General features: G+C 39.7%; 1 protein-coding gene across 1 annotated transcript in view; it reads left to right on the top strand.

The window, feature by feature from the left end:
* The first annotated feature begins 15130 nt into the window (after window positions 1–15130).
* The window catches only part of SPTLC3 (serine palmitoyltransferase long chain base subunit 3), a 125934-nt gene continuing 117778 nt past the window's right edge, over window positions 15131–23286 (top strand). Inside the window, exons 1-2 of the mRNA XM_082857724.1 lie at window positions 15131–15204; window positions 15334–15507. Coding sequence (XP_082713850.1) covers window positions 15400–15507 — 108 coding nt within the window. The 5' untranslated portion in view covers window positions 15131–15204; window positions 15334–15399. The remainder of the gene's footprint in view (window positions 15205–15333; window positions 15508–23286) is intronic.

Here is a 23286-nt window from a genome sequence, read left to right as displayed (position 1 = left end):
GGTGGCCTCTAGAAGCTGGAAAAGCCAAAGAAACAGATTCTTCCATAGAACCTCCAGAAAGGAATGCAACCCTGCTGTTACCTTGATTTTAGCCCAGTGAGACCCATGTCAGACTCCTGACTTATAGAACTGTAAGATGATGAATCTATGTTGTTCCAGTTGAGTTTATGATAATTTCTTACCGCAGCAATAGAAAACTAATAAATACTGAACATATAATTTCCATTTATCATCCCTTTCTAGCTAAAAACAGGATTTCTGTCCATCAAATCTTTAAAGAATGGATAAGTTCAGTTTACTTTTTCTGCAGATAAAACACATGCTAAACGAATTTGTGGAGCCTGTTCCTCATTCAGCGCTTTTATGATATTATAACTCAAAATGCATGACTTTACTTCCCATAACTAGGGTGTAAGAGACCCTCTTTTCACAAATATCCCATAAGCCTTTCCTATGGGAGGCACAAGAGCACAGTTTTCCTGTCTCTCTCCTAAATTTATTGATGTTTTTTATTCAATGAATGTATTGAGTTCTTTTCATGTACTATCTCTTATTGATAATTCAAAAGAGCTAACTGGATCTCCAATCAGTAGATCTGATAGACTAACTGGGACTTGTTTGTCTTTGTTTAGGTTTCCCCCAAATAGACTCTGAGAAAAGGGTTTGGGTGCAAGCAGTTTATTTGGCGGTGTTTTCAAGAAGAGTGATAAGTAAAACAAGGAAAGGAGGAAAGCTAACAAGAGATGCTTTCACATGATGGTTACTGCCAAGGTAACAGGGAGCATTCCCACTGGGGACTCTGGGGAGACTGTGGACACACCTCAGAATTGTCCCATAGAGAAGAAAAAGTATGGGGAATTTATACACCAACTCCTTTCCTTCGTTGTTTGAGGATTGCTCCTAGGGATGTGACTCCCCAGCACATCTGACCTCACTGCACAGAGAGCACACCCCATGGTCAGAGAACCTGCACAGGCACAGGGAGATGCAGGAGGCAGCTGGCAAGTCAGGGAACTGTCATTCGGGGACCCCGGGGTCCAAAGTTGTGAATGAGGCACTGACTGCATCCGCTATGGTGGGGACCTGGTTCAAGCAATGGTAGGTGGTGGTAAAGATGTGTTATTCCTGACTTTCTCAATCAAAATAGTGCACAAAACCCAGAGATATAAAAACTAAACTTAACTTCACCTTGGTTAAAAGTAACAATTTCCATCTGAGAGCAGAGAAATTGATGTGATCACTGTCTGGATTTTCTCCGAGAATTTCAATGACTTCTTGGTCAGTTCAGGTTTCTGGTTTGGTCACATGTAGCATGTTTTCCCTTTGTCTCTCTCTTTCTCCATTCTGGGGTTGTTCACACAAAAGCCCACCCTGAAGGGAGTAGAAAGTGAACAATCTTATCTCTGCTCTGCCAGGTTTCCGCAAACCTGGAATTTGAGAAAGACAAATACCACATGATATCTCTTACATGTGGAATCTAAAATGTGACACAAATGAACTTATCTATGAAACAGAAACAGACTCACAGACATAGAGGACAGAATTGTGGTTGCCAAGGGGGTCGGAGGGTGGAGGAGGGAAGGATTGGGAGTTTGGGATTAGCAGATGCAAACTGTTCTATATAAGATGGATAAACAACAAGGTGCTACTATAGAGCACAGGGAACTATAGTCAACACCCTGTGATGAACCATAATGGGAAAGAATAAGAAAAAGAATATATACATATGTATAACAGAATCACTTGGCTGTTCAGTAGAAATTAACACATTATAAATCAACTGTACTTCAATAATTTTTTTTTAAAAGAGGGCTGTGTGGTTTCCTTCCACCACCTGCCTTCATCCCTTCCTCATGCTCTCCCAGCTCCACATCCCCTCTGCCATTCACAGAGGACTCCAGACTTACCCCATCACTTGGAGAAAGTTGATCTGTCTCTCCTCACTCTCACAAGGTCTCTTTTCTCACATATTTTCTCATATATGCCTCACATTTTGCATTAGTGCCACTCCCTCTACCAGAAACATTCTTTCCCCATCTTGTCTCCTGACCCTCTTCTATTCATGTTCCAAGCCTTATTCAAATCCTGCCTCCAATGTGTGGTTTACCATGACCTGGCAAAATTTGGTGCTCCCTTACCTATGCTCCCTGGTTTTCTCACCCCCCCTCACATTGGACTAGAGCTCTTGACGTGTCTCTCTTGCCCACAGTTATTTGAAAGTACCGACTGTGTCAGATTCATCTCTATTTCCTAAGAGCTAAGAACAGCGATTGGCCCATTTAGGCAATCATTAATTTGTGAGGAATCTGATTGAACTGCATCTAATAGACACATCTTAAGAATTTCTTTATTACTACAAATCTGCTTCTTTACAGGATAAATGGTTTCACGTATATATTATCCGTCTTATTTCAACCATTAAAGAGATAATAAAGTAAAACTTTATCAAGACACCATGTCAACACTGTCCAGTAATTTGGTTATGGCTTTTTACTTTTAAATTAAAAAGTAAATATAAATAAAATAAGTTTATCTCAGGGATTTTTTTTTTTTTTTTTTTTTTTTGCGGTACGCGGGCCTCTCACTGTTGTGGCCCCTCTCGCTGCGGAGCACAGGCTCCGGATGTGAAGGCTCAGCGGCCATGGCTCACGGGCCCAGCCGCTCCGCTGCATGTGGGATCTTCCCAGACCGGGGCACGAACCCGTGTCCCCTGCGTCGGCAGGCGGACTCTCAACCACTGCGCCACCAGGGAAGCCCAGGGATTTAATTTTTAAAAATCCATATTTTGACATCAATTTGATATCTATTTAGTCCAGTTCCTTATGCCCACATAAGCCTGATAATGAGAATTGAGACTTTAAAATATCTAAAGGACTTATAGATGATTTGATTATCACAGTTCTGCTTTATTAAATACACTGATCTTATATTGTATGAGCTAATGAAGGAACTTGTTGTCTGTGGTATAGCAATACATGAAACCAGAAGGACTGAAATCATCTTGGGAACAACCAAAGATCTAGGCCTGAACACACAACGGAACAACTGTGTGAAAAGAAGCAAGATCCATGAAGATGCTGTAAAATGACTTTAGATATTTTAAATGAGAAGAATGTGAAAACATTGCAAGAAACAGTGTGACAATAAATAGATGAGTGGTGGAGGATTACAGAATATGTTCTTCCTAAATAAACAGCCAGGAGCAGATTACTGGGCAGTGTGAACTCAGAGCTCCCAGTTGACATGATGGCAAATATGGGGCCAGCCAATCACTGGGGCTCTGGGTCAGCCTTCCTGAATTCCAAGTCCCTTGGAGCCCTCACAGCTGTGTCAATTCTCTTTCCCCTTAGGAATGATATCAGGAACCTCAATTTTGCCGAGAGGGTACACTTGTTCCTTAAAGTCGGGTGACTGCATTTTCAATCCTGGAAGTATGGATGTGAATAGGACATGATAAAGAAAATCAAACCCATAGTATTAATACTTGCTTATTAAGTTTAGGAATAATGTATGTGTGTGAATGAGCCAAAGAATCTATAATATTTAAGTTAGTATTTATAACAGAATATTAACTAGTTTATAATATTAACTAGTTTATAGACAGTATCCCAATATTGAGGAGAATTTGATTACCATATAAATTTATTTAAATATATTAAAATTATATGATTCATGTTTGTACTTGGCAAGGTTTTGCTTGCTCAGGATAAACGTTTCCCCAATAGCCATTTGAAGTACTTAAAAGAAAATAAAATACATTCAACTGTTTTTATGTTTTAAATTTTAAAGCCATTTAATTAAGTTTTAAATGTTTGAAGGCAGTGCATTAACTAAGTTTATAAGTGGCACTGTTCCTTTAAGAATTTAGCCTACTCAACATATGTCAATCGCATATTATTCAATTAACAATCACGTAATTGCTCTTATTTCACACAGAAGTTATAAGGTTTATAGATTGAACTTTACTAGGGTCTCAATTTGTAATTTAATATGCCAAATATTAATTTAAAACCTAGTTATGGAAATCTGGAATGAAGAATCTGTGAGGCTGGTTTTTGAGGAGAAGGACATTAGCACACCCTCACCCCTGACCCCTTCTGGGTTGGGAAGACTATCCCAGGAGATAAACATTGGTTCAAGATGGCGGACTAGAAGGACGTGCACTCACTCCCTCTTGTGAGAGGACCAGGATCACAAATAACAGCTGAATAATCATCAAAGGAAGACACTGGAACTCACCAAAAAATATACCCCACATCCAAAGACAAAGGAGAAGCTGCAATGAGATGGTAGGAGGGGTGCAATCACAATAAAATCAAATCCCATAACACTGGGTGGGTAACTCACAAACTGGAGAACAATTATACCACAAAAGTCCACCATTGAAGTGAAGGTCCTGAGCTCCATGTCAGGCTTCCCAACCTGGGGGTCCAGCAACAGGAGGAGGAATTCCCAGAGAATCAGACTTTGAAGGCTAGCGGGATTTGATTGTAGGACTTTGACAGGTCTGGGTGAAACAAAGACTCCACTCTTGGAGGGCACACACAAAGCAGTGTGCACATCAGGACCCAGTGGGAAGGAGCAGTGACCCCATAGGAGACTGAAGCAGACCTACTTGCTAGTGTTGGAGGGTCTCCTGCAGAGGCGTGGGTGGCTGTGGCTCACCGCAGGGACAAGGACACTGGCAGGAGAAGTTCTGGGAAGTACTTCTTTGTGTGTGCCCTCCTGGAGCCCACCATTAGCCCCACAAAAAGGCCTGTAGGAGCCAGTGCTGGGTCACCTCAGGACAAACAACCAACAGAGGGGGAACTCAGCCCCACCCATCAACAGACAAGTGGCTTAAAGTTTTACTGAGTTCTGCCCAACAGAGCAGCACCCAGCTCTACCCATCACCAGTCCCTCCCATCAGGAAGCTTGCACAGACCTCTTAGATAGCCTCATCCACCAGAGGGCAGACAGCAGAAGCAAGAAGAACTGTAATCCTGCAACCTGTGGAGCAAAAACCACACTCACAGAAAGATAGACAAAATGAAAAGGCAGAGGACTATGTACCACATGAAGAAACAAGAGAAAATCAACTAAACGAAGTGGAGATAGGCAACCTTCCAGAAAAAGAATTCAGAATGATGATAGTGAAGATGATCCAGGACCTCAGAAAAAGAATAGAGGCAAAGATCAAGAAGAGGCAAGAAATGTTTAACAAAGAGCTAGAAACATTAAAGAACAAACACCTAGAATAATTAAAGAACAAAAAGAGATGAACAATACAATAACTGAAATGAAAAATACACTAGAAGGAATCAATAGCAGAATAACTGAGGCAGAAGAACGGATAAGTGACCTGGAAGACAGAATGGTGAAATTCACTGCCATGGAACAGAATAAAGAAAAAAGAATGAAAAGAAATGAGGACAGCCTAAGAGACCTCTGAGACAACATTAAACACACCTTCACTTGCACTATAGGCGTCCCAGAAGGAGAAGAGAGAGAGAAGGGACCCGAGAAAATATTTGGAGAAATTATAGTCAAAAATTTCCCTAACTTGGGAAAGGAAATAGCCAGCCAAGTCCAGGAAGCACAGAGGTCCCAGGCAGAATAAACCCGAGGAGAAACAGGCCAATACACATAGTAATCAATTTGACAAAAATTAAAGACAAAGAAAAATTATTAAAAGCAACAGGAAAAAATGACAAATAACATACAAGGAAACTCCCATAAGGTTAACAGCTGATTTCTCAGCAGAAACTCAACAAGCCAGAAGGGAGTGGCATGATACATGTAAAGTGATGAAAGGAAAGAACCTGCAACCAAGATTACTCTACCCAGCAAGGATGCAATTCAGATTTGATGGAGAAATAAAAAGCTTTACAGACAAGCAGAGCAAGAGAATTCAGCACCACCAAACCAGCTCTAAAACAAATGCTAAAGGAACTTCTCTAAGCGGGAAACACAAGAAGAAAAGGACCTACAAAAACATACCCCCAAAAATTAAGAAAATGGTAATAGGAACATGCATATTGATAATTACCTTAAATGTGAATGGATTAAATGCTCCAACCAAAATACACAGGCCCACTGAAAGTACACAAAAACAAGACCCATATATATGCTGTCTACAAGAGACCCACTTCAGACCTAGGGACACATACAGACTGAAAGTGGGGGGATAGAAAAAGATATTCCATGTAAATGAAAATCAAAAGAAAGCTGGAGGAGCAACTCATATCAGATAAAATAGACTTTAAAATGAAGAATGTTACAAGAGACAAGGAACGACACTACATAATGATCAAGGGATCAATCCAAGAAGATGTAACAATTATAAATATATATACACCCAACATAGGAGCACCTCAATATATAAAGCAAATGCTAACAGCTATAAAAGAGATAATTGGCAGTAACAAAATAATAGTAGAGGAGTTTAACACCTCACTTACATCAGTGGACAGATCATCCAGACAGAAAATTAATAAGGAAACACAAGCTTTAAATGACACAATAGACCAGATAGACTTAATTGATATTTATAGGACATTCCATCTGAAAACAGCAGATTACACTTTCTTCTCAAGTGCACATGGAACATTCTCCAGGATAGATCACATCTTGGGTCACATATCAAACCTTGGTAAATTTAAGAAAATTGAAATCATATCAAGTATCTTTTCCGACCACAACGCTATGAGATTAGAAGTCAATTACAGGGAAAAAAATGTAAAAAATACAAACACATGGAGGCTAAACAATACATTACTAAATAACCAAGAGATCACTGAAGAAATCAAACAGGAAATCAAAAAATACTTAGAGACAAATGACAATGAACACATGATGATCCAAAATCTATGGGATGCAGCAAAAGCAGTTCTAAGAGGGAAGTTTATAGCAATACAATCCTACTTCAAGAAACAAGAAAAAACTCAGATAAACAATCTAAACTTACACTTAAAGGAACTAGGGAAAGAAGAAGAAATAAAACACAAAGTTAGTAGAAGGAAAGAAATCATAAAGATCAGAGCAGAAATAAATGAAATAGAAACAAAGAAAACAGTAACAAAGATCAATAAAACTAAAAGCTGGTTCTTTGAGAAGATAAACAAAATTGGTAAACCTTTAGCCAGACTCATGAAGGAAAGGAGGGAGAGGACTGAAATCAATAAAATTAGAAATGAAAAAGGAGAAGTTACAACAGACACTGGAACCAGGAAGAAATAGAAAATATGAACAGGTCAATCACAAGTAATGAAATTGAAGCTGTGATTAAAAATATTCCAACAAACAAAAGTTCAGGGCCAGATGTCTTCACAGGTGACTTCTATCAAACATTTAGAGAAGAGCTAACACCCATCCTTCTCAAACTCTTCCAAAAAATTGCAGAGAAAGGAACACTCCCAAACTCATTCTATGAGGCCACCATCACCCTGATACCAAATCTAAAGATACTACAAAAAAAGACAATTACAGACCAATATCACTGATGAATATAGATGCAAAAATCCTCAACAAAATACTAGCAAACAGAATCCAACAACACACTGAAAGGATCATACACCATGATCAAGGGGGATTTATCCTAAGGATGCAAGGATTCTTCAATATACACAATTCAATCAGTGTGATATTGTATATTAACAAATTGAAGAGTAAAAGCCATATGATCATCTCAATAGATGCAGAAAAAGCTTCTGACAGAATTTAAGACCCATTTATGATAAAAAAAAAAAACTCTCCAGAAAGTGAGCATAGAGGGAACCTATCTCAACAAAATAAAGGCCATATACGACAAACCCACAGCAAAAATCATTCTCAATGGTGAAAAACCGAAAGTATTTCCTCTAAGATCAGGAACAAAACAAGGATGTCCACTCTCACCACTCTTATTCAACATAGTATTGGAAGTTTTAGCCACAGCAATCAGAGAAGGAAAAGAAATAAAAGGAATACAAGTTGGAAAAGGAGAAGTAAAGCTGTCACTGTTTGCAGATGACATGATAATCCTAAAGATGACACCAGAAAATTACTACAGCTAATCAATGAATTTTGTAAAGTTGCAGGATACAAAATTAATGCACAGAAATCTCATGCATTCCTATACACTAACAATGAAAGTTCAGAAAGAGATATTATGGACACAATCCCCAATACCTAGGAATAAACCTACCTAAGGAGGTAAAAACCTGTACTCAGAAAACTATAAGACACTGATGAAAGAAATCAAAGATGACACAAACTGATGCAGAGATATACCATGTTCTTGGATTGGAAGAATCAATAGTGTGAAAATGACTATACTAACCAAAGCAATCTAGAGATTCAATGCAATCCCTATCAAATTACCAATGGCATTTTTTACAGAACTAGAACAAAAACTCTTAAAATTTGTATTGTGACAAAAAAGACCCTGAATAGTCAAAGCAGTCTTGAGGGAAAAATACGGAGCTGGAGGAATCAGACTCCCTGACTTCAGAATATACTACAAAGCTACAGTAATCAAGACAATATGATACTGGCACAAAAACAGAAATATAGATCAATGGAAAAGGATAGAAAGCCCAGGGATAAACCCATGCACCTATGGTCAACTAATCTATGACACAGGAGGCAAAGATATACCATGGAGAAAAGACAGTCTCTTCCATAAGTAGTGCTGGGAAAACTGAGCAGCTACATGGAAAAGAATGAAATTAGAACACTCCCTAACACCATACACAAAAATAAACTCAAAATGGATTAAAGACCTAAATGTAAAACCAGACACTATAAAACTCTTAGAGGAAAACATAGGAAGAACACTCTTTGACATAAATCACAGCAAGATCTTTTCTGACCCATCTCCTAGAGTAATGGAAATAAAACCAAAAATAAACAAATGGGACCTAATGAAACTTAAAAGTTTTTGCACAGCAAAGGAAGCTATAAACAAGATGAAAAGGCAACCCTCAGAATGGGAGAAAATATTTACAAATGAATCAATGGACAAAGGATTAATCTCCAAGATATATAAACAGCTCATGCTGCTAAATATTAAATAAACAACCCAATCAAAAAATGAGCAGAAGACCTAAATAGACATTTCTCCAAAGAAGACATACAGATGGCCAAGAAGCACATAAAAATCTGCTCAACATCACTAATTAATAGAGAAATGCAAATCAAAACTACAATGAGGTATCACCTCACACCAGTTAGAATGGGCATCATCAAAAAATCTACAAACAACAAATGCTGGAGATGATGTGGAGAAAAGGGAACCCTCTTGCACTGTTGGTGGGAATGTAAATTGATACCACCACTATGGAGAACAGTATGGAGGTTCCTTAAAAAACTAAAAATAGAATTACCATATGACCCAGCAATCCCACTACTGGGCATATAACCAGAGGAAACCATAATTCAAAAAGACATATGTACCCCAATATTCATTGCAGCACTATTTACAATAGCCAGGTCATGGAAGCAACCCAAATGCCCATCGACAGACAAATGGATAAAGAAGATGTGGTACATATATACAATGGAATATTACTCAGCCATATAAAGGTGTGAAATTGGCGGGGCTTCCCTGGTGGCGCAGTGGTTGAGAATCCACCTGCTGATGCAGGGGACACGGGTTCGTGCCCTGGTCCGGGAAGATCTCACATGCCACAGAGCGGCTGGGCCCGTGAGCCATGGCTGCTGAGCCTGCGCGTCTGGAGCCTGTGCTCCGTAACGGGAGTGGCCACGGCAGTGAGAGGCCCGCATACCGCAAAAAAAAAAAAAAAAAGTGTGAAATTGGGTCATTTGTAGAGATGTGGGTGGGCCTAGAGACTGTCATATAGAGTGAAGTAAGTCAGAAAGAGGAAAAGAAATATCATATATTAACGCATATATGTGGAATCTAGTAAAATGGTACAGATGATAGGGTTCGAAAGGCAGAAATAGAGACACAGATGTTGAAAAAACAAATGTATGGACACCAATGGGGGAAAGGGGGGTTGGGGGATGGGATGAATTGTTAGATTGGGATTGACATATATACACTAATATGTATAAAATAGATAACTAATAAGAACCTGTATAAAAATAAATAAGTAAAATTCAAAGAAAAAAAGAAAACCTAGTAGGTAAGTCCTTTGCCTTTATACAAAGAACCCCCTATGGAAAAAAAGAAAATCATGTTGACAAAATAAAAATGCTTGAGGGGTTAACAAAATTGGGTAGCTGTCCCCTGCCTCCAAAATACAGTGACTTTGAGAAGCTCATCCCCAAGTATCTAGAATTATGATATTGGCTTTCAAGTACTTCTTAGAAGTACCAAGTCTATGTTTTGAGAGAGTCTGAGCCCTAAAGGTTTTCGGGTTTCTTTAATAGATGTTTGGTTTCATAAGCAAGGAGTTGGGACATCCACTGGTAGGAGAAGCTGCCTGTTCTTTGGTAAGGGACATTCTGAAGGTAATTGCTACTATAAGGGCTTGGGTGACACTTGTCCCTGGAGAATTATTCCATGAAGAAAAGCAGAATTATCCCACTGTTGCAGACATTGGGGTAGTAATCAATAACTGGTTTGTGTTTTTTTCTAACTTAAAATAGCATTGTCATCTTATTAGCGAATGTCTTGATAGAAAAAAAAAAACAGACTAATATCTGACATCTGTAATGTTGGTATCTAGCCTCCTTCTGTCATGGTGTTTACAAACTATGGATAAGAAAAGCTTTGCAACTGAATTGTCTCTACACTGGTAATTTTTCCAGACTGAATTCTTTGAGAAATGTACTTCCTTGTAGAGGAATCCCAGAGTATCAAATTCCAGTAGATATTATGATGTCATTACATCTTTTTAATAAATCACAGGATTTTAATGGATCAGGAACACAAAATAAAATATTTTTTATTATTTGGCCAATTCAATGAAATTTCCCAAATCATAACAGTTTCTGTTTTTCTTTTCTTCTTGGTGGTTGATGATTTTCAAGATAACAGCTGAAAGAGAGATATCATATCTAGGACTTGCTCTGGACCCAGAAATTCTAGATTCAAAACATACTTCTGTCACATAACCATGTGGCTTTGGAAAAGTCACCTAACTTGTTGGAACTTTAGTTTTTGCATCAGCATCACCCTCTATTATATGAGTAAAGATTGAATCACTGAGAATTAATGGATTACTATCATTGTATAATTCTGACCATTTGCTTTGTTTGTTCCCTCCATTTTCTGCTAACTTTCCATCTCTAAGTTGTTCCCAGAGCTTTTTCAGAACACATTATCAAGCCTCTGAGCACCCCTTTCTTGTCTACCCCTAGAAGCTGGTATCTAGGCAAGAAAAAACGTCCCTTCAGGAAATACCACAAGGTTATCATTAACTAATTAGATCTTTGCCTCTAATACACTAATGGGCAGGTTTATTTATTTATTTTTTACATCTTCATTGGAGTATACTTGCTTTACAATGTTGTGTTAGTTTCTGCTGTATAACAAAGTGAATCAGCTATATGTATACATATATCCCCATATCCCCTCCCTCTTGGGCCTCCCTCCTACCCTCCCTATTCCACACCTCTAGGTGGTCACACAGCACCAAGCTGATCTCCCTGTGCAGTGCAGCTGCTTCCCACTAACTATCTATTTTACATTTGGTAGTGTATATATGTCAATGCTACTCTCTCACTTCGTCCCAGCTTACGCTTCCCACTCCCCGTGCCAAGTCCACTCTCTACATCTGCATCTTTATTCCTGTCCTGCCCCTACGTTCTTCAGAAACTTTTTTTTTTTAGATTCCATATATATGTGTTAGCATACGGTATTTGTTTTTCTCTTTCTGACTTACTTCACTCTGTATGACAGACTCTAGGTCCATCCCCCTCTCTACAAATAACTCAATTTCATTTTTTATGGCTGAGTAATATTCCATTGTATATATGTGGCACACCTTCTTTATCCATTCATCTGTTGATGGACACTTAGGTTGCTTCCATGTCCTGGCTATTGTAAATAGTGCTGCTTCGATTAAGACATCTCTTAAGTAGAAGATATGCAGGTGCTGCTCTTGGTCCTGTGAGGGTGGAGATTGCAACAGTCTTTTTCATTGTTGTGTAAAAGGGCTGAGCAAATAGCCTAATATATAGTAGTTATTCAAACGTCTGTTGAGTTTACTGGTTGATCTGAAATACATTTAGTTTTTCAGAGACACAGAATCATACTCGATATTTACTTTGTGTTTTAGTATTGATTGAGTTCTTAGCCTACTCGGGCTGCTGTAACAAAATACCATGAACTAAGTAGCTGTTAAACAACAGAAGTTTATTTCTCACAGTTCTGGAGGCTGAGAAGTCCGAGATCAAGGCACTAGAAAATTTGGTGAGGGTTTGCGTCCTAAGCAGCCACCTTTCCGAGGTAACCCCAGATGGCTGAAAGACAAAGGGAGCTTCTTGGGCCTCTTATAAGGGGCCTCCCAAAAGCTTCACCACCTAATAGCTTTACCTTTGCAAGTCAGGATTTCAACATGTGAGTGTTGGGGGGATACAAATATTCAGACCAATAGCAATTGATATCTTAAAACTGAAAGCCACCACTCACTCAAACAGACCTCCACACTTATTTTGACTGGAGGTGATATGAAACAATAAGCACACTGATTGTATACATCCACGGTACCTGATACCAGATGGTTAGAGTGTTAGGATGATTCTGTGCACACAGAAATTCACATATTCCAATATGGCAAGTAGACAAGTTTCAGAAGTGAGAACATGTAGTAGATACTCCCTGAAGGTTAACGTATGGTTACCTAAATTTGGCAATTGAGATTAGGAATGGAAAAAAAAGAAGAAGATTTCAGCATTTTGACATGCTTTCATTTCTTTCTTAAAAAAAATTTATCAAAATACAGTTGATTTACAATGTTGTGTTAGTTTTAGGTGTACAGCAAAGTCATTCAGTTATACATGTATATATAAATATACATATTCTTTTTTACATTATCTTCCATTATAGGTAATTACAAGATATTGACTATAGTTCCCTGTGCTATAGAGTAGGTCCTTGTTGGTTAATTATTTTGTATATAGTAGTGTGTATATTTTAATCCCAAACTCCTAATTTATCCGTCTCCCCTCCCCTTGACATGTTTTCTTTATTTGTGGTTTTTGCCCCCTTGTAAAAAAAAAAAAGAAAAAGATAAAGAAAAATGAGAAGAATAAGATGAAGAGGAGTAAGAAGGATGAAAGGAAATTCAAAAGAGGACAGTGATGAGGGAAGAAGAGGGGGAAAAAAGGAGAAGGGGAGGAAGCATATAAGGTTCATAAGTTTTATCTCAAAATCCTTATTCAAAAAATAACTTTGTACGGGTCAGTAGAGCTCAGTCAAAATAACACCATGTCTTCAGTGTGTCTTTCTAAACGGAGGCAGTCACGCCGGCAGTTATCAGTCCCCCCTCTTCCCTTTTCTTCTCTTTTTTGTGTTAAGTCTAGAAGGAAATAAGCCAACACAATTTCAACTCCCAAATCCTACTGTAACGGCCACTGAAGAGACAAGTTCTGCTCTGATGACAAAGGTTGGGAGAAATGCAATAAAGATTCTCATCTTGAGACATGAAAGGGAGGGCACACTTGGTATTTATTCCATCATTTGGCCCAAGACCTTATTTTATTCCTCTAGGTCTCTGTGGGCTGGGGGAAAAGGACACCTTCACAGGCTAATCATGCTTGGGAGAGGCATTATGATCACGTCCTCTGTTTGCCACATCTTCCTAGAGGGGAAACAAACCCTGCCCAAGAGAACCGAGAACCAGGAAGTGAGGCTCTGACAACAGGACTATGTCTGTCTTTTTGTTGTGTTTCTTGTTTGTTTGTGCCTACTGACCCAATAAATGGGTTTCTTTTCTGAGTGTCTGATGTTAAAGAAGCCTCCATTCAGGAGAACCATGAGGGCGAGGATTCAACAGGCTGTAAATGATTGACACTGTCCAACCAACCATGTCACCACAATGCCGTTAGATGGTGAGAGGAGAAAACAGACCTCTCTGGTGACTGGTGCATTGAGAGAATAGGAGTTGATGAGTAAACCAGAGGTCTCAGGACTGGGATGCTACCTCACAACACCTATGTCTGTAACAAACTACTTCATCAGACGCTAGCCCACAAAAAATGTTTTATCTCATCTTATAGCTAGAGAAACTGAGGCAAAAAGGGAGAAAAATCGCTTTCCCAAGGTCACATGATCAAGGTGATGCAGCTATAATGAGAAACCAAATATCCTGTCTCCCAGACTTCTGTCTTACCGGAATTCTGGATGAGCCAGTACCTCTCATTGATGTCACTGGGGTTTTTTGTTTTGTTTTGTTTTTTCATTTTCACCAAGAACATTTTTTTAATTAATTAATTAATTTTATTTTTGGCTGCATTGGGTCTTTGTTGCAGTACACGGGCTTCTTATTGCGGTGGCTTCTCTTGTTGCGGAACACGGGCTCTAGGCACGCGGGCTTCAGTAGTTGTGGCACGCGGGCTCAGTAGTTGTGGCACGGCATGTGGGATCTTCCCAGACTGAGGCTCAAACTCGTGTCCCCTGCATTGGCAAGTGGATTCCTAACCACTGAGCCACGAGGGAAGTCCTGATGTCACTGGTTTTAACATAAGGTGGGTTCTGAATTGTCTTTTTGCCATTTTTGTATTATGGTAAAATATACATTACATAAAATTTACCATTTTAACCATTTTGAAGTGTATAGTTCAGTGGCAGTCACATGGCAATCATCACTACCATCCATCGCCCTAACTTTTCCCATCTTCTCCAACAGAAACTTGTACCCATTAAACAGTAGCTTCCTATCTCTCCTCCCTGTGGCCCCTGGCAACCACTTCTGAATGTTACTTTACTGCAAAAAGAAGTGTTGACTTTGACCTTGGTTTACAAACAAAAATGTAATTAGATGCAGGAGGGAGGTGAGAAGGGGATAGTCGTCAATCTGGCACTGACTGTCCTCCGTAGGAGACACATGGGGAGTGTACAGTGGCGTGTGTGTGTGTGTGTGTGTGTGTGTGTGTGTGTGTGTGTATGTGTCTTTAAAAGATTCTCCACCTCCCTGCTGGCCTCCTCACAGTTTGCCACTGGCTTTGCAGCCTCCTGGTTGCCTCAGTCCAGGCAAGGAGCTGGCAATCTCCTTTGTAGTTTCAGGAGCAGTTCTGTTACCATGGAGGCCACATTCTGATTTCAAGAGTGTAAAGGTAATCATTTGTTTTTAGCTTCAAAGATCTTCCCAAAAGATAGGCTGTCGCTCTTCTTCTGGAAAAGCCTGATTGGTAGGATTCCTTCAAGCACTCAGTCTGAAGTGCTTTATCCCATTCCCTCACCAGCTTCAAAAGTCAAGCTTGCCAAGAGCCTCTGGAGGAAAATCTGCCACTTCCATCAATTTCACACAAATGGTTGATCCTGGAGGTGGTGCTATTTGCAATGGAACACTTCACAATCAGAGTGACCACTGTCACAGAAAAAACTGCACAAGGAACGGGATGGTGAAAGGAGCCCAGGTAAGAGGCACTCCCTCCCCCTTACCCTGAAAGACCTGAACATTTCAATATTTGTTGTAAAGCTATTTGAAGCTGTCCTAGCTGAAAGTTCTTGGCAGGAAGTGTTTTCTGTGTTTTGACTCCTTACTTCAGCTAATTTCAAATGCTTGGCTACTAAAAAGTTTGGATGTGGGTTGAGGAGGGAATTTCTTCTCTGTACAAGACAGGACACACGTAGATCCAAGAGCCTTAAACCCTTAACATAAAAACGTCCCTGCTAGACTTTTGTTTTCTCTCAAGCATTTTGGAGAAAACAGTTGTGAAGGCTAAAACTCTCCAGCTAAATTTCAGTCTATCAGGAAATCACAACAGACTGCATGCATCAAACTTCATAGGGGAAAAAAAGAGGAAGTGAAAGTAAACGCTGCTGAGATTACGTGGAGTAGGTTTTCCCCTGGTACGTGAGGAGTGCCTCTCGGATTAAAAGGGGACTTCTTTTTGGTGTTTGGTGGGGCCTTGTCATAGCTTACAGCTTGATTCGGGGCCAAAGTCTTTCTTTGAAACTTGACATCACAAGCATTCCTTTTTAAGACACTTCAGAAAGTGCGGCTTATTGTTACAGGCTGCACACAGGAACCAAACAGACTTTGAATTGTTTTCCCATGCGATACTTTTTGTAAAATTTTTGGCTCCTGCTCTGACAGAATGTTTAAGGGGAATGTACTGAGGAAGGGGAAGAACCCAAGAAATGTTGTCAGCTCATTCAAAGAGGGAGCCGGGTCTGCAAGCTGCTTATGCACTGCCATTGCCAGCTTCCCATTGGATGCCCAGGTCCTCTGTTCTGAGCAGCAGGAGTGAGTTCACCTGCTTGGGAGCAGGTTAGCATAGCCAAACAGGCAGATTCACCATTGCAAAATGAGAAGCTGGGCAAGGAACCTGTGCGGGAGAACTGGGGTCGGGGGTAGAGAGGTTGGGCAGTGAGATTGTTCTAAGATCACAGGACAGGTGGGGCTGGCTGGGGGCCAGCCCACCATTCAGTGAAGGAAATTTGTGTGTTCAGTGGAATGAAAGAGGTGTGTGGGGGGGCACTCTGGAGCCCGGGTTGTGTGTGAATAGGCTGTGGTCCCCCAAATAGGTTCCCCTCTTAACAAAAGACATTGCCCTAGCCTTGGAATTGTCTACCTAAAACCTTAGGTCTGGCCTCTCCCAGATGAGTATAATGTGAAGAGAAAATACTCAACTCTCATTCTTTGCACGAGGGCAGTCATACTAATACCCACCATCTATTCATCGCTGTATCGAATCAGACCACTACCACTCAAGACACTCTTTGCCCCTAAAATGGCTGTAACACTGGCCACTGGCCTTCTCACCCTCTGGACCATTCTGACCCTGAAGGCTCTCATTTGGGTAGAGATGCCCTCAAAGCCATTCTCTCTCTCTCTCTCTCTCTACTTTATCTTGGTTTTGTAACCACCTTCTAGTGTCTGAGGTTAGGGACTTAGCTAAATGGTTACAACCATTCCTAAGGACACGAGCCAGGATCCTAAAGGTTCATTACTAAGTGCTCCTACAAGACTGTGAATATCTTTGGACACTGAAGCTTCCCTAAGAGCAGCAGGAAATATCAGGGAGGCTACTGCCTTTTCCAACAGCTCTTTCTGAAGGAAGGACCATCCAGAACCTATTTGCTCAGATATATTTAGGTGTTACTTAGTTGAAATTGGCTCCCACTGAGAGCCTCAATTATGGCTTAAAAAGTATGTTCCAGAAAGAAGAAACCCTGCTGAGTTCTTAGTGAAGTCGGGCAGACAAAGGCCTGTTTTCCCCTCTGTGATATTGGTGAAGTTGTCTTTACTGTCATGATCCTTAATCACTGGTTTTAGTCCATTTTGCTTTGAGGACCTTAAACAAACTGAGTCTTTACCAAAAACCTTGAAGCTTGAACTCAGTACTCGTAGAACACTCACTCTTGGAACCCAGCCACCACATTTGAAGGAAGCCCAAGCAGCTCAAGAGAAGCCCAAGTAGAGAGAAACCAAGTATCCTTGCTGTGCGCCTAGGCAAGATGCAGCACCAGCTTGTAAACTGTGTGAGTCAGCTATCTTAGAAGTGGATCCTCCATCCCTGGAGTCTATCTGTTCCAATTATACTTCATGGAGTATACGTGACTTGTCCCCACTGGGCTCTGCCCAAATTACAGATCCTTAAGCAAACAAATGATTGGTTTGGTTTTTTTTTAAGCTGGGATTACTTATCACACTTTTAATATCTTTATTTATTTATGACTGCGTTGGGTCTTCATTGCAGTGTGTGGGCTTTCCCTAGCTGCGGCAGAGTGGGAACTACACTTCGCTGTGGTGTGTGGGCCTCTCATTGAGGTGGCTTCTCTTTGCTGCAGAGCATGGGCTCTAGGCACGTGGGCTTCAGTAGTTGTGGCTCGCAGGCTCTAGAGCGCAGGCTCAGTAGTTGTGGTGCACAGGCTTTGTTGCTCCGCGGCATGTGGGATCTTCCCAGACCAGGGCTTGAACCCGTGTCCCCTGCATTGGCAGGTGGATTCTTAACCACTGTGCCACCAGAGAAGTCCCAAGCAAACAAATGATTGTTGTTTTAAGTATGGCGGTGGTTTGCTAAGCAACAATAAACATGTAAACACATGTATATTCTATTTCTTTAAAATGCCTAGAAAAATCATTGTACAGTCTCATTACAACCATTTTCAGTGCTTTCATTTTGAGGAAAGAGTTTGTTTTGGCCATCAATCTTTGGCAAAGATGGCTTTCCCTAAGCTTTACACTTTTGTTGTGTTTTATTTTGTGTTTTGCATAAGGACTGTATGCTTAAGATGAGTGTCCGGCTGGTAAAACCAAATACAATGAACTCAAATATCAACTATACAAAAGCACAATCACTTGGATGCTGTCAAATCTGAAGTGTAATTATTCAATCTGAGGAGGTCTGTAACTTGTTGCCTTATCTATGAAGAAAGAGCAGGCAAAGAAGCATGTATGTGTTCTGGTTCAGATGTTTTGTTAATTAAATGAACACTTGTTTTAAAGTATATTTAATATCTGCCAATTATAAATTAATTTTATCTATTGGTTAAAGTTTCCTAGAAAATGATTCTCTTTAGAAACACAAGTAGAGGTAGATTGACGTTAACCTAATTACTCTCAAGAAATCCAATACATTTATTTTGAAATACACTTGATTTAATCTTTCTACTAAGTATTGTCACCTTGTCTCAATTGGCCTGAACTAATGTAGTTTTACTGGAATTCTAAAGTATATCAACCTGTAAATTCATGTGAGAAGAAGTTGTTGCCACCATATTAGAAAGAAAGTCATTGGCCCAGTAATTCACAATTTAGATTAAACCTTTGGAAACAAACAAACAAACACTATGAACATAGTTCAGAGAAGTATTCAGAATTGTTCTCCACAAGGTACTTCATCCATCACAGTTCCCTCTAAATCCTGCTTCAACCAAAAGTTTTGCCACATTGAAGATCATTTGATTACAGCAGAGGTTAAGATTACAAATGCCCAGCAGGCTGGTAAGGCCTGGTGTGGACAACAGGAAGTGGTAAGCATGGGTTTACCTGAACAAAGCTCATTGTCACCATGAGAGAAAGCAGGTCCTATGTTGACAGATCTTATGATTTTCAAAAGAAACTGGAAATCCAGATGGAGTGGGAGGGAGAGAGAATATCCTGATTTTTAAGTATTGGCATCTAATGCTTCAAATTTCCAATAGTGTAGAGCTCAATGAGACATTGCTACCAGCCACAAATCTGTAATCTCTGAACTATAGGCAAATAGGATGAGAAAAATAAGAGGTCATAAATAGAGTGATTCAGGGAATTTGGATCTTCTTAATTTAGACTTACTTTATATTTTCTAAAAGCAATAGATGTATCTTACATCTTAATTTTCCTGAGTTGTTACATTAATACTTGATCCTGGAGTATGGAAGTTTTAGGAACAATTATGACCCAACCAGTTGTACTAGATTTCTCTGACTAAACCTGATTTCAAATATTAGATGACAAAATGTCATAGAACTGATACCATTTCACTGCTCAAACTTCATCTCTCAGACTTTGTAGGAAGTGACACACAAACCTTTTGTTAGACAATGCACTCATATAGCTTGGTCACCATTATTATTCTCTAGACGTGGTATAAAAGTTGCCCAGGAAAAGGCTATGTGTAAATTATGATTATCCAGTCAACTACAACTTATACCTGACTGTTCTTTCTCTGCAATGTGGAGCTTATCCTTTTGGAAGTCAAAAATCCTTTGAGAAGCTGATAGATACTTTCTGTATTACAGAATTTTCCATGTAGAGGATTCATGTGTTTCCTGACTTTCTCAGATCCCCAGGTTAAGAACCTCAGCTCTCACACCCTTCTCAGAAAAACCAACAAATCAGGCTTTCCAGAGAAGACAGGGTAAAGGGATTCATAAATTGATCTACCAAGGAGAGAAAACCAAACATAAGCCAAAGTGACTCAGACCACAAGCCCACATGTGGTATTAATTTATTTAAAAATGTATATTAGAATTTTGTACCCCACTTTATAATACTATTTTAATAATATTTATTTTACTATAAAACTACTTTTATATCCTCCTTGAAAACCTTGAGTATAAATGAACTCCCCAGGAAGATATTTCTTTCCTGGTGGCTTTTCATATCCCAGCACCCCTCAGGATTTCCCAGGGAACCACTTAAGGAAGAATGATAGCAGGAAGACAAGCTTTGACATCAGCAGAAATGGGTATGAGTACTAGCTTTGCTCCCTACTAGCTGTGCCACATTGGGGAAGTAGCATCACGGCTCTGATCCATACCTCACAAGGCAAAGGTGAAGATTAGATAAGAGAGTGTATGTAAGACTCCCAGTAACTATCACATGTGTAGTAGATACTTGATAAATAGTGACTATTATCTATTAAAGTCTGCCTTTAGCTCTTACCCCTCTACTGCTATTGTAAGACTGTTCAGTACAATGCCTGGCTTGTAATAGGTGCTCAATAAATGATAGTCTTAAATCCTTGAATTCCCTCATCCAATGGTGGCTTCATTTTACTTGGTCTGTCAGCAGCACTTGACACAAGTAATTACTCCTCCTCCTTCAAGCCCTTTTCTCTCTTGGCTTCCAAGTTATGACCCTCCTATATCACCAGCTGTTCCTTTACAGTGTCTATTCCTGGTTTTCCTCAACTCCTTGATCTTTGAACAATAGAGTGCCCCAAGGCTCAGTCCTTGTACCCGTTCTCTTTTCTAACTGCAGATTTCTCCTGATGATCTGACCTTGTCTCATTACTATATGTACATGTATATATGTGCAGCTGTGTGTATGTATGTGTGTGTGTATATATATATATATATATATATATATATATGTATATATGTCATTTCCAACTGCTTCCTTGATCTTTCGCTTGGATGACCAAAGGCATCTCCAGCTTAACATGTCCAAAACTGAGCCCCCAGTACTCCCTCCCTCTGTCACTAACGTGTTTCCTTTATAGTCTTTCCCATCTCAGTAAATGACAACTCTATCCTTCCAGTGGCTCAAACCAAAAACCTGGGTATCGTTCATGACTTTTTCCTTCTGTATTCAATGAGTCAGCAAATTCATGATCCTACCTTCACCGGATATCCAGAATCTGACCACTCCTCACCTCCCCACAGCAACCACTCTGGTCTCAGCCACCACTGTCTGTCACCTTGATTGTTACGGGAGCCTCATGCCTTTTCCCTGTGTCCCAGTTATTCATTACAGAGTGACAACCCATCCCCAAACAGAATGACATTAAACAACGACTATTTTGTCATGCTCATGGATTCTACTGGGTAGGAGTTCAGAAAAGACTCAGTGGAGACAGCTCTTCCCTGTTCCAGGATATCTGGGGCCTCAATTGGCTGGACCTAGAACAGCTGAGCCAGGAGGATTCGCCTGCAAGATGGCGTCCTCACTACCATGTCCAAGCTGGGTCAGCTGAAAAAAAGGACAAGCCAGGACTGTGGGCAGGATTGCCTCAGACAGCTTCTACAGCAGGGAGGGCTCTAGAGAGTTTTCTAGTAAGTGAAAACGTCTCATGGCCTTTTGTATTCTAGCCTCGAGTAAAAGCTGAAATTCTTACAGTGACCACAAGGAGCCATGGCTTGATCCTCACTGACTCATCTCCTTTTCCCCAGGGCTCAGTGTATTCCAGCCACACTAGAGCCAGCAGCCCTGCATCCTCCCACCTCAGGACATTCCCACATCCTCCCCCATTTGCACTTCCCAGAAATCCAGGTGCCTGCACCTCCCTTCTTTCAAGTCAAATATTACTCACAATCCTATAAAAATTGCAACATACTTTCTTCCTGACTCCCTTTCCTGATCTTGCTTGGTTCTTTAGTACTTAACGCCATCTACACACACACACACACACACACACACACACACACACACTTGAATTTATTTCCTATCTATTGTCTGCCTCTGGCTCTAGAATGGGAACTCCACCCGGGCAGAGATTTCTATCTCACTGCCAAATCCCCAGAACATATACCGGAGCCACACAATAGGTGCTCAATAATAGTTGTGCAATGATTAAAGACCACCTGTTTTTACTAATCTAGTGTTTGTTAAAACTCGGATTTCAGTTTGTTTTGTTTATTTCAATTGCCATTTGCTGTCCACAGGCCTGGTTCTTTAAAAGACTGAAAAGCCCCACTCATATGATACACAAGCTTCTTGCAGATTTCAAGGCGTATAACCTCTTATTAATTAATACACTAATTAATTACTAATTTATTAGTAATTTACCTAATATGAATTAAAGGTGTCCCACCCTTTGTTGGAGAACATGACTACTATTCACTGCCTTCTTTTTAAAAATCACTAAATCACTAGATTTTTGTGTGACCAGGTAACTACGAGCTTTTATATCGATATCCAGATATTATGTATACCCTAAGTTTGGGGTCAGGGAATATGCTTTAAGGAGGTGGAACTTTTTGAAGGAGATGAAAATAGAAACGAAATATTATTGATTTATCCTGATGATTCTACTACCTCTTAATAGGAGATGAAATATGCCTGGATTAGAAGGAAGATGACTAATACCTCAAGGTATATAGACCTGTCATCTGGTTTTAATAAAATTCTGCATTCTCAGGGTTGAATGTCCAAGAAAAATCAGAATAATCTGCTTCCCCATTCATGACCCTGTATATGAAATGATTTTTAAAATTTCATTTAACAAATTTTCCATCACACTATATGCTAGGAACTTTCTAAATACAAACTTATTTGATTCCCACAACCTTGTGACTTTAATACTATTACTATCCCTATTTTTTATATGAGGCAACTGGTCATAGAAAAGTTAAGTAAGTTTGTCTAAGATTAAACCTCTAGTTAGTGCAGACTGACCCCAGGGTCTCTGTCTTTATCACTAGAGAAAAAAAAAAAGCCTTTTCCGCAAACATTTTATTGTAAATATTTGCAAACTTACAGAAAAATTAAAGAGTTCTACACTGAATACTCATATACCTACCACTTAGAAACTGCAGTTAACATTTTACTATATTTGTTTCATCACACGTTTGTCTGTCTATCCGTCCCTCTATTCATCCATCAAACCATATGTTTGGTTCATTTCAAAGAAAGTTGGAGAATCAATAGACTTCACCCCTAAACTCTTCCACATGTGAATTATTAACCAGATTTCAATATTTGTCCATCGTTCTTTCTTTTTTCTTCTTTTGAGACAAAATGTGCAGATAATTCCATTCAA

This window comes from Leucopleurus acutus, assembly GCF_964270905.1.
Source record: "Leucopleurus acutus genome assembly, chromosome: 16".
Lineage (NCBI taxonomy): Eukaryota > Metazoa > Chordata > Mammalia > Artiodactyla > Delphinidae > Leucopleurus > Leucopleurus acutus.
Note: the sequence above shows the minus strand (reverse complement) of the source record. Positions and strands in the feature narration are given on the sequence as shown.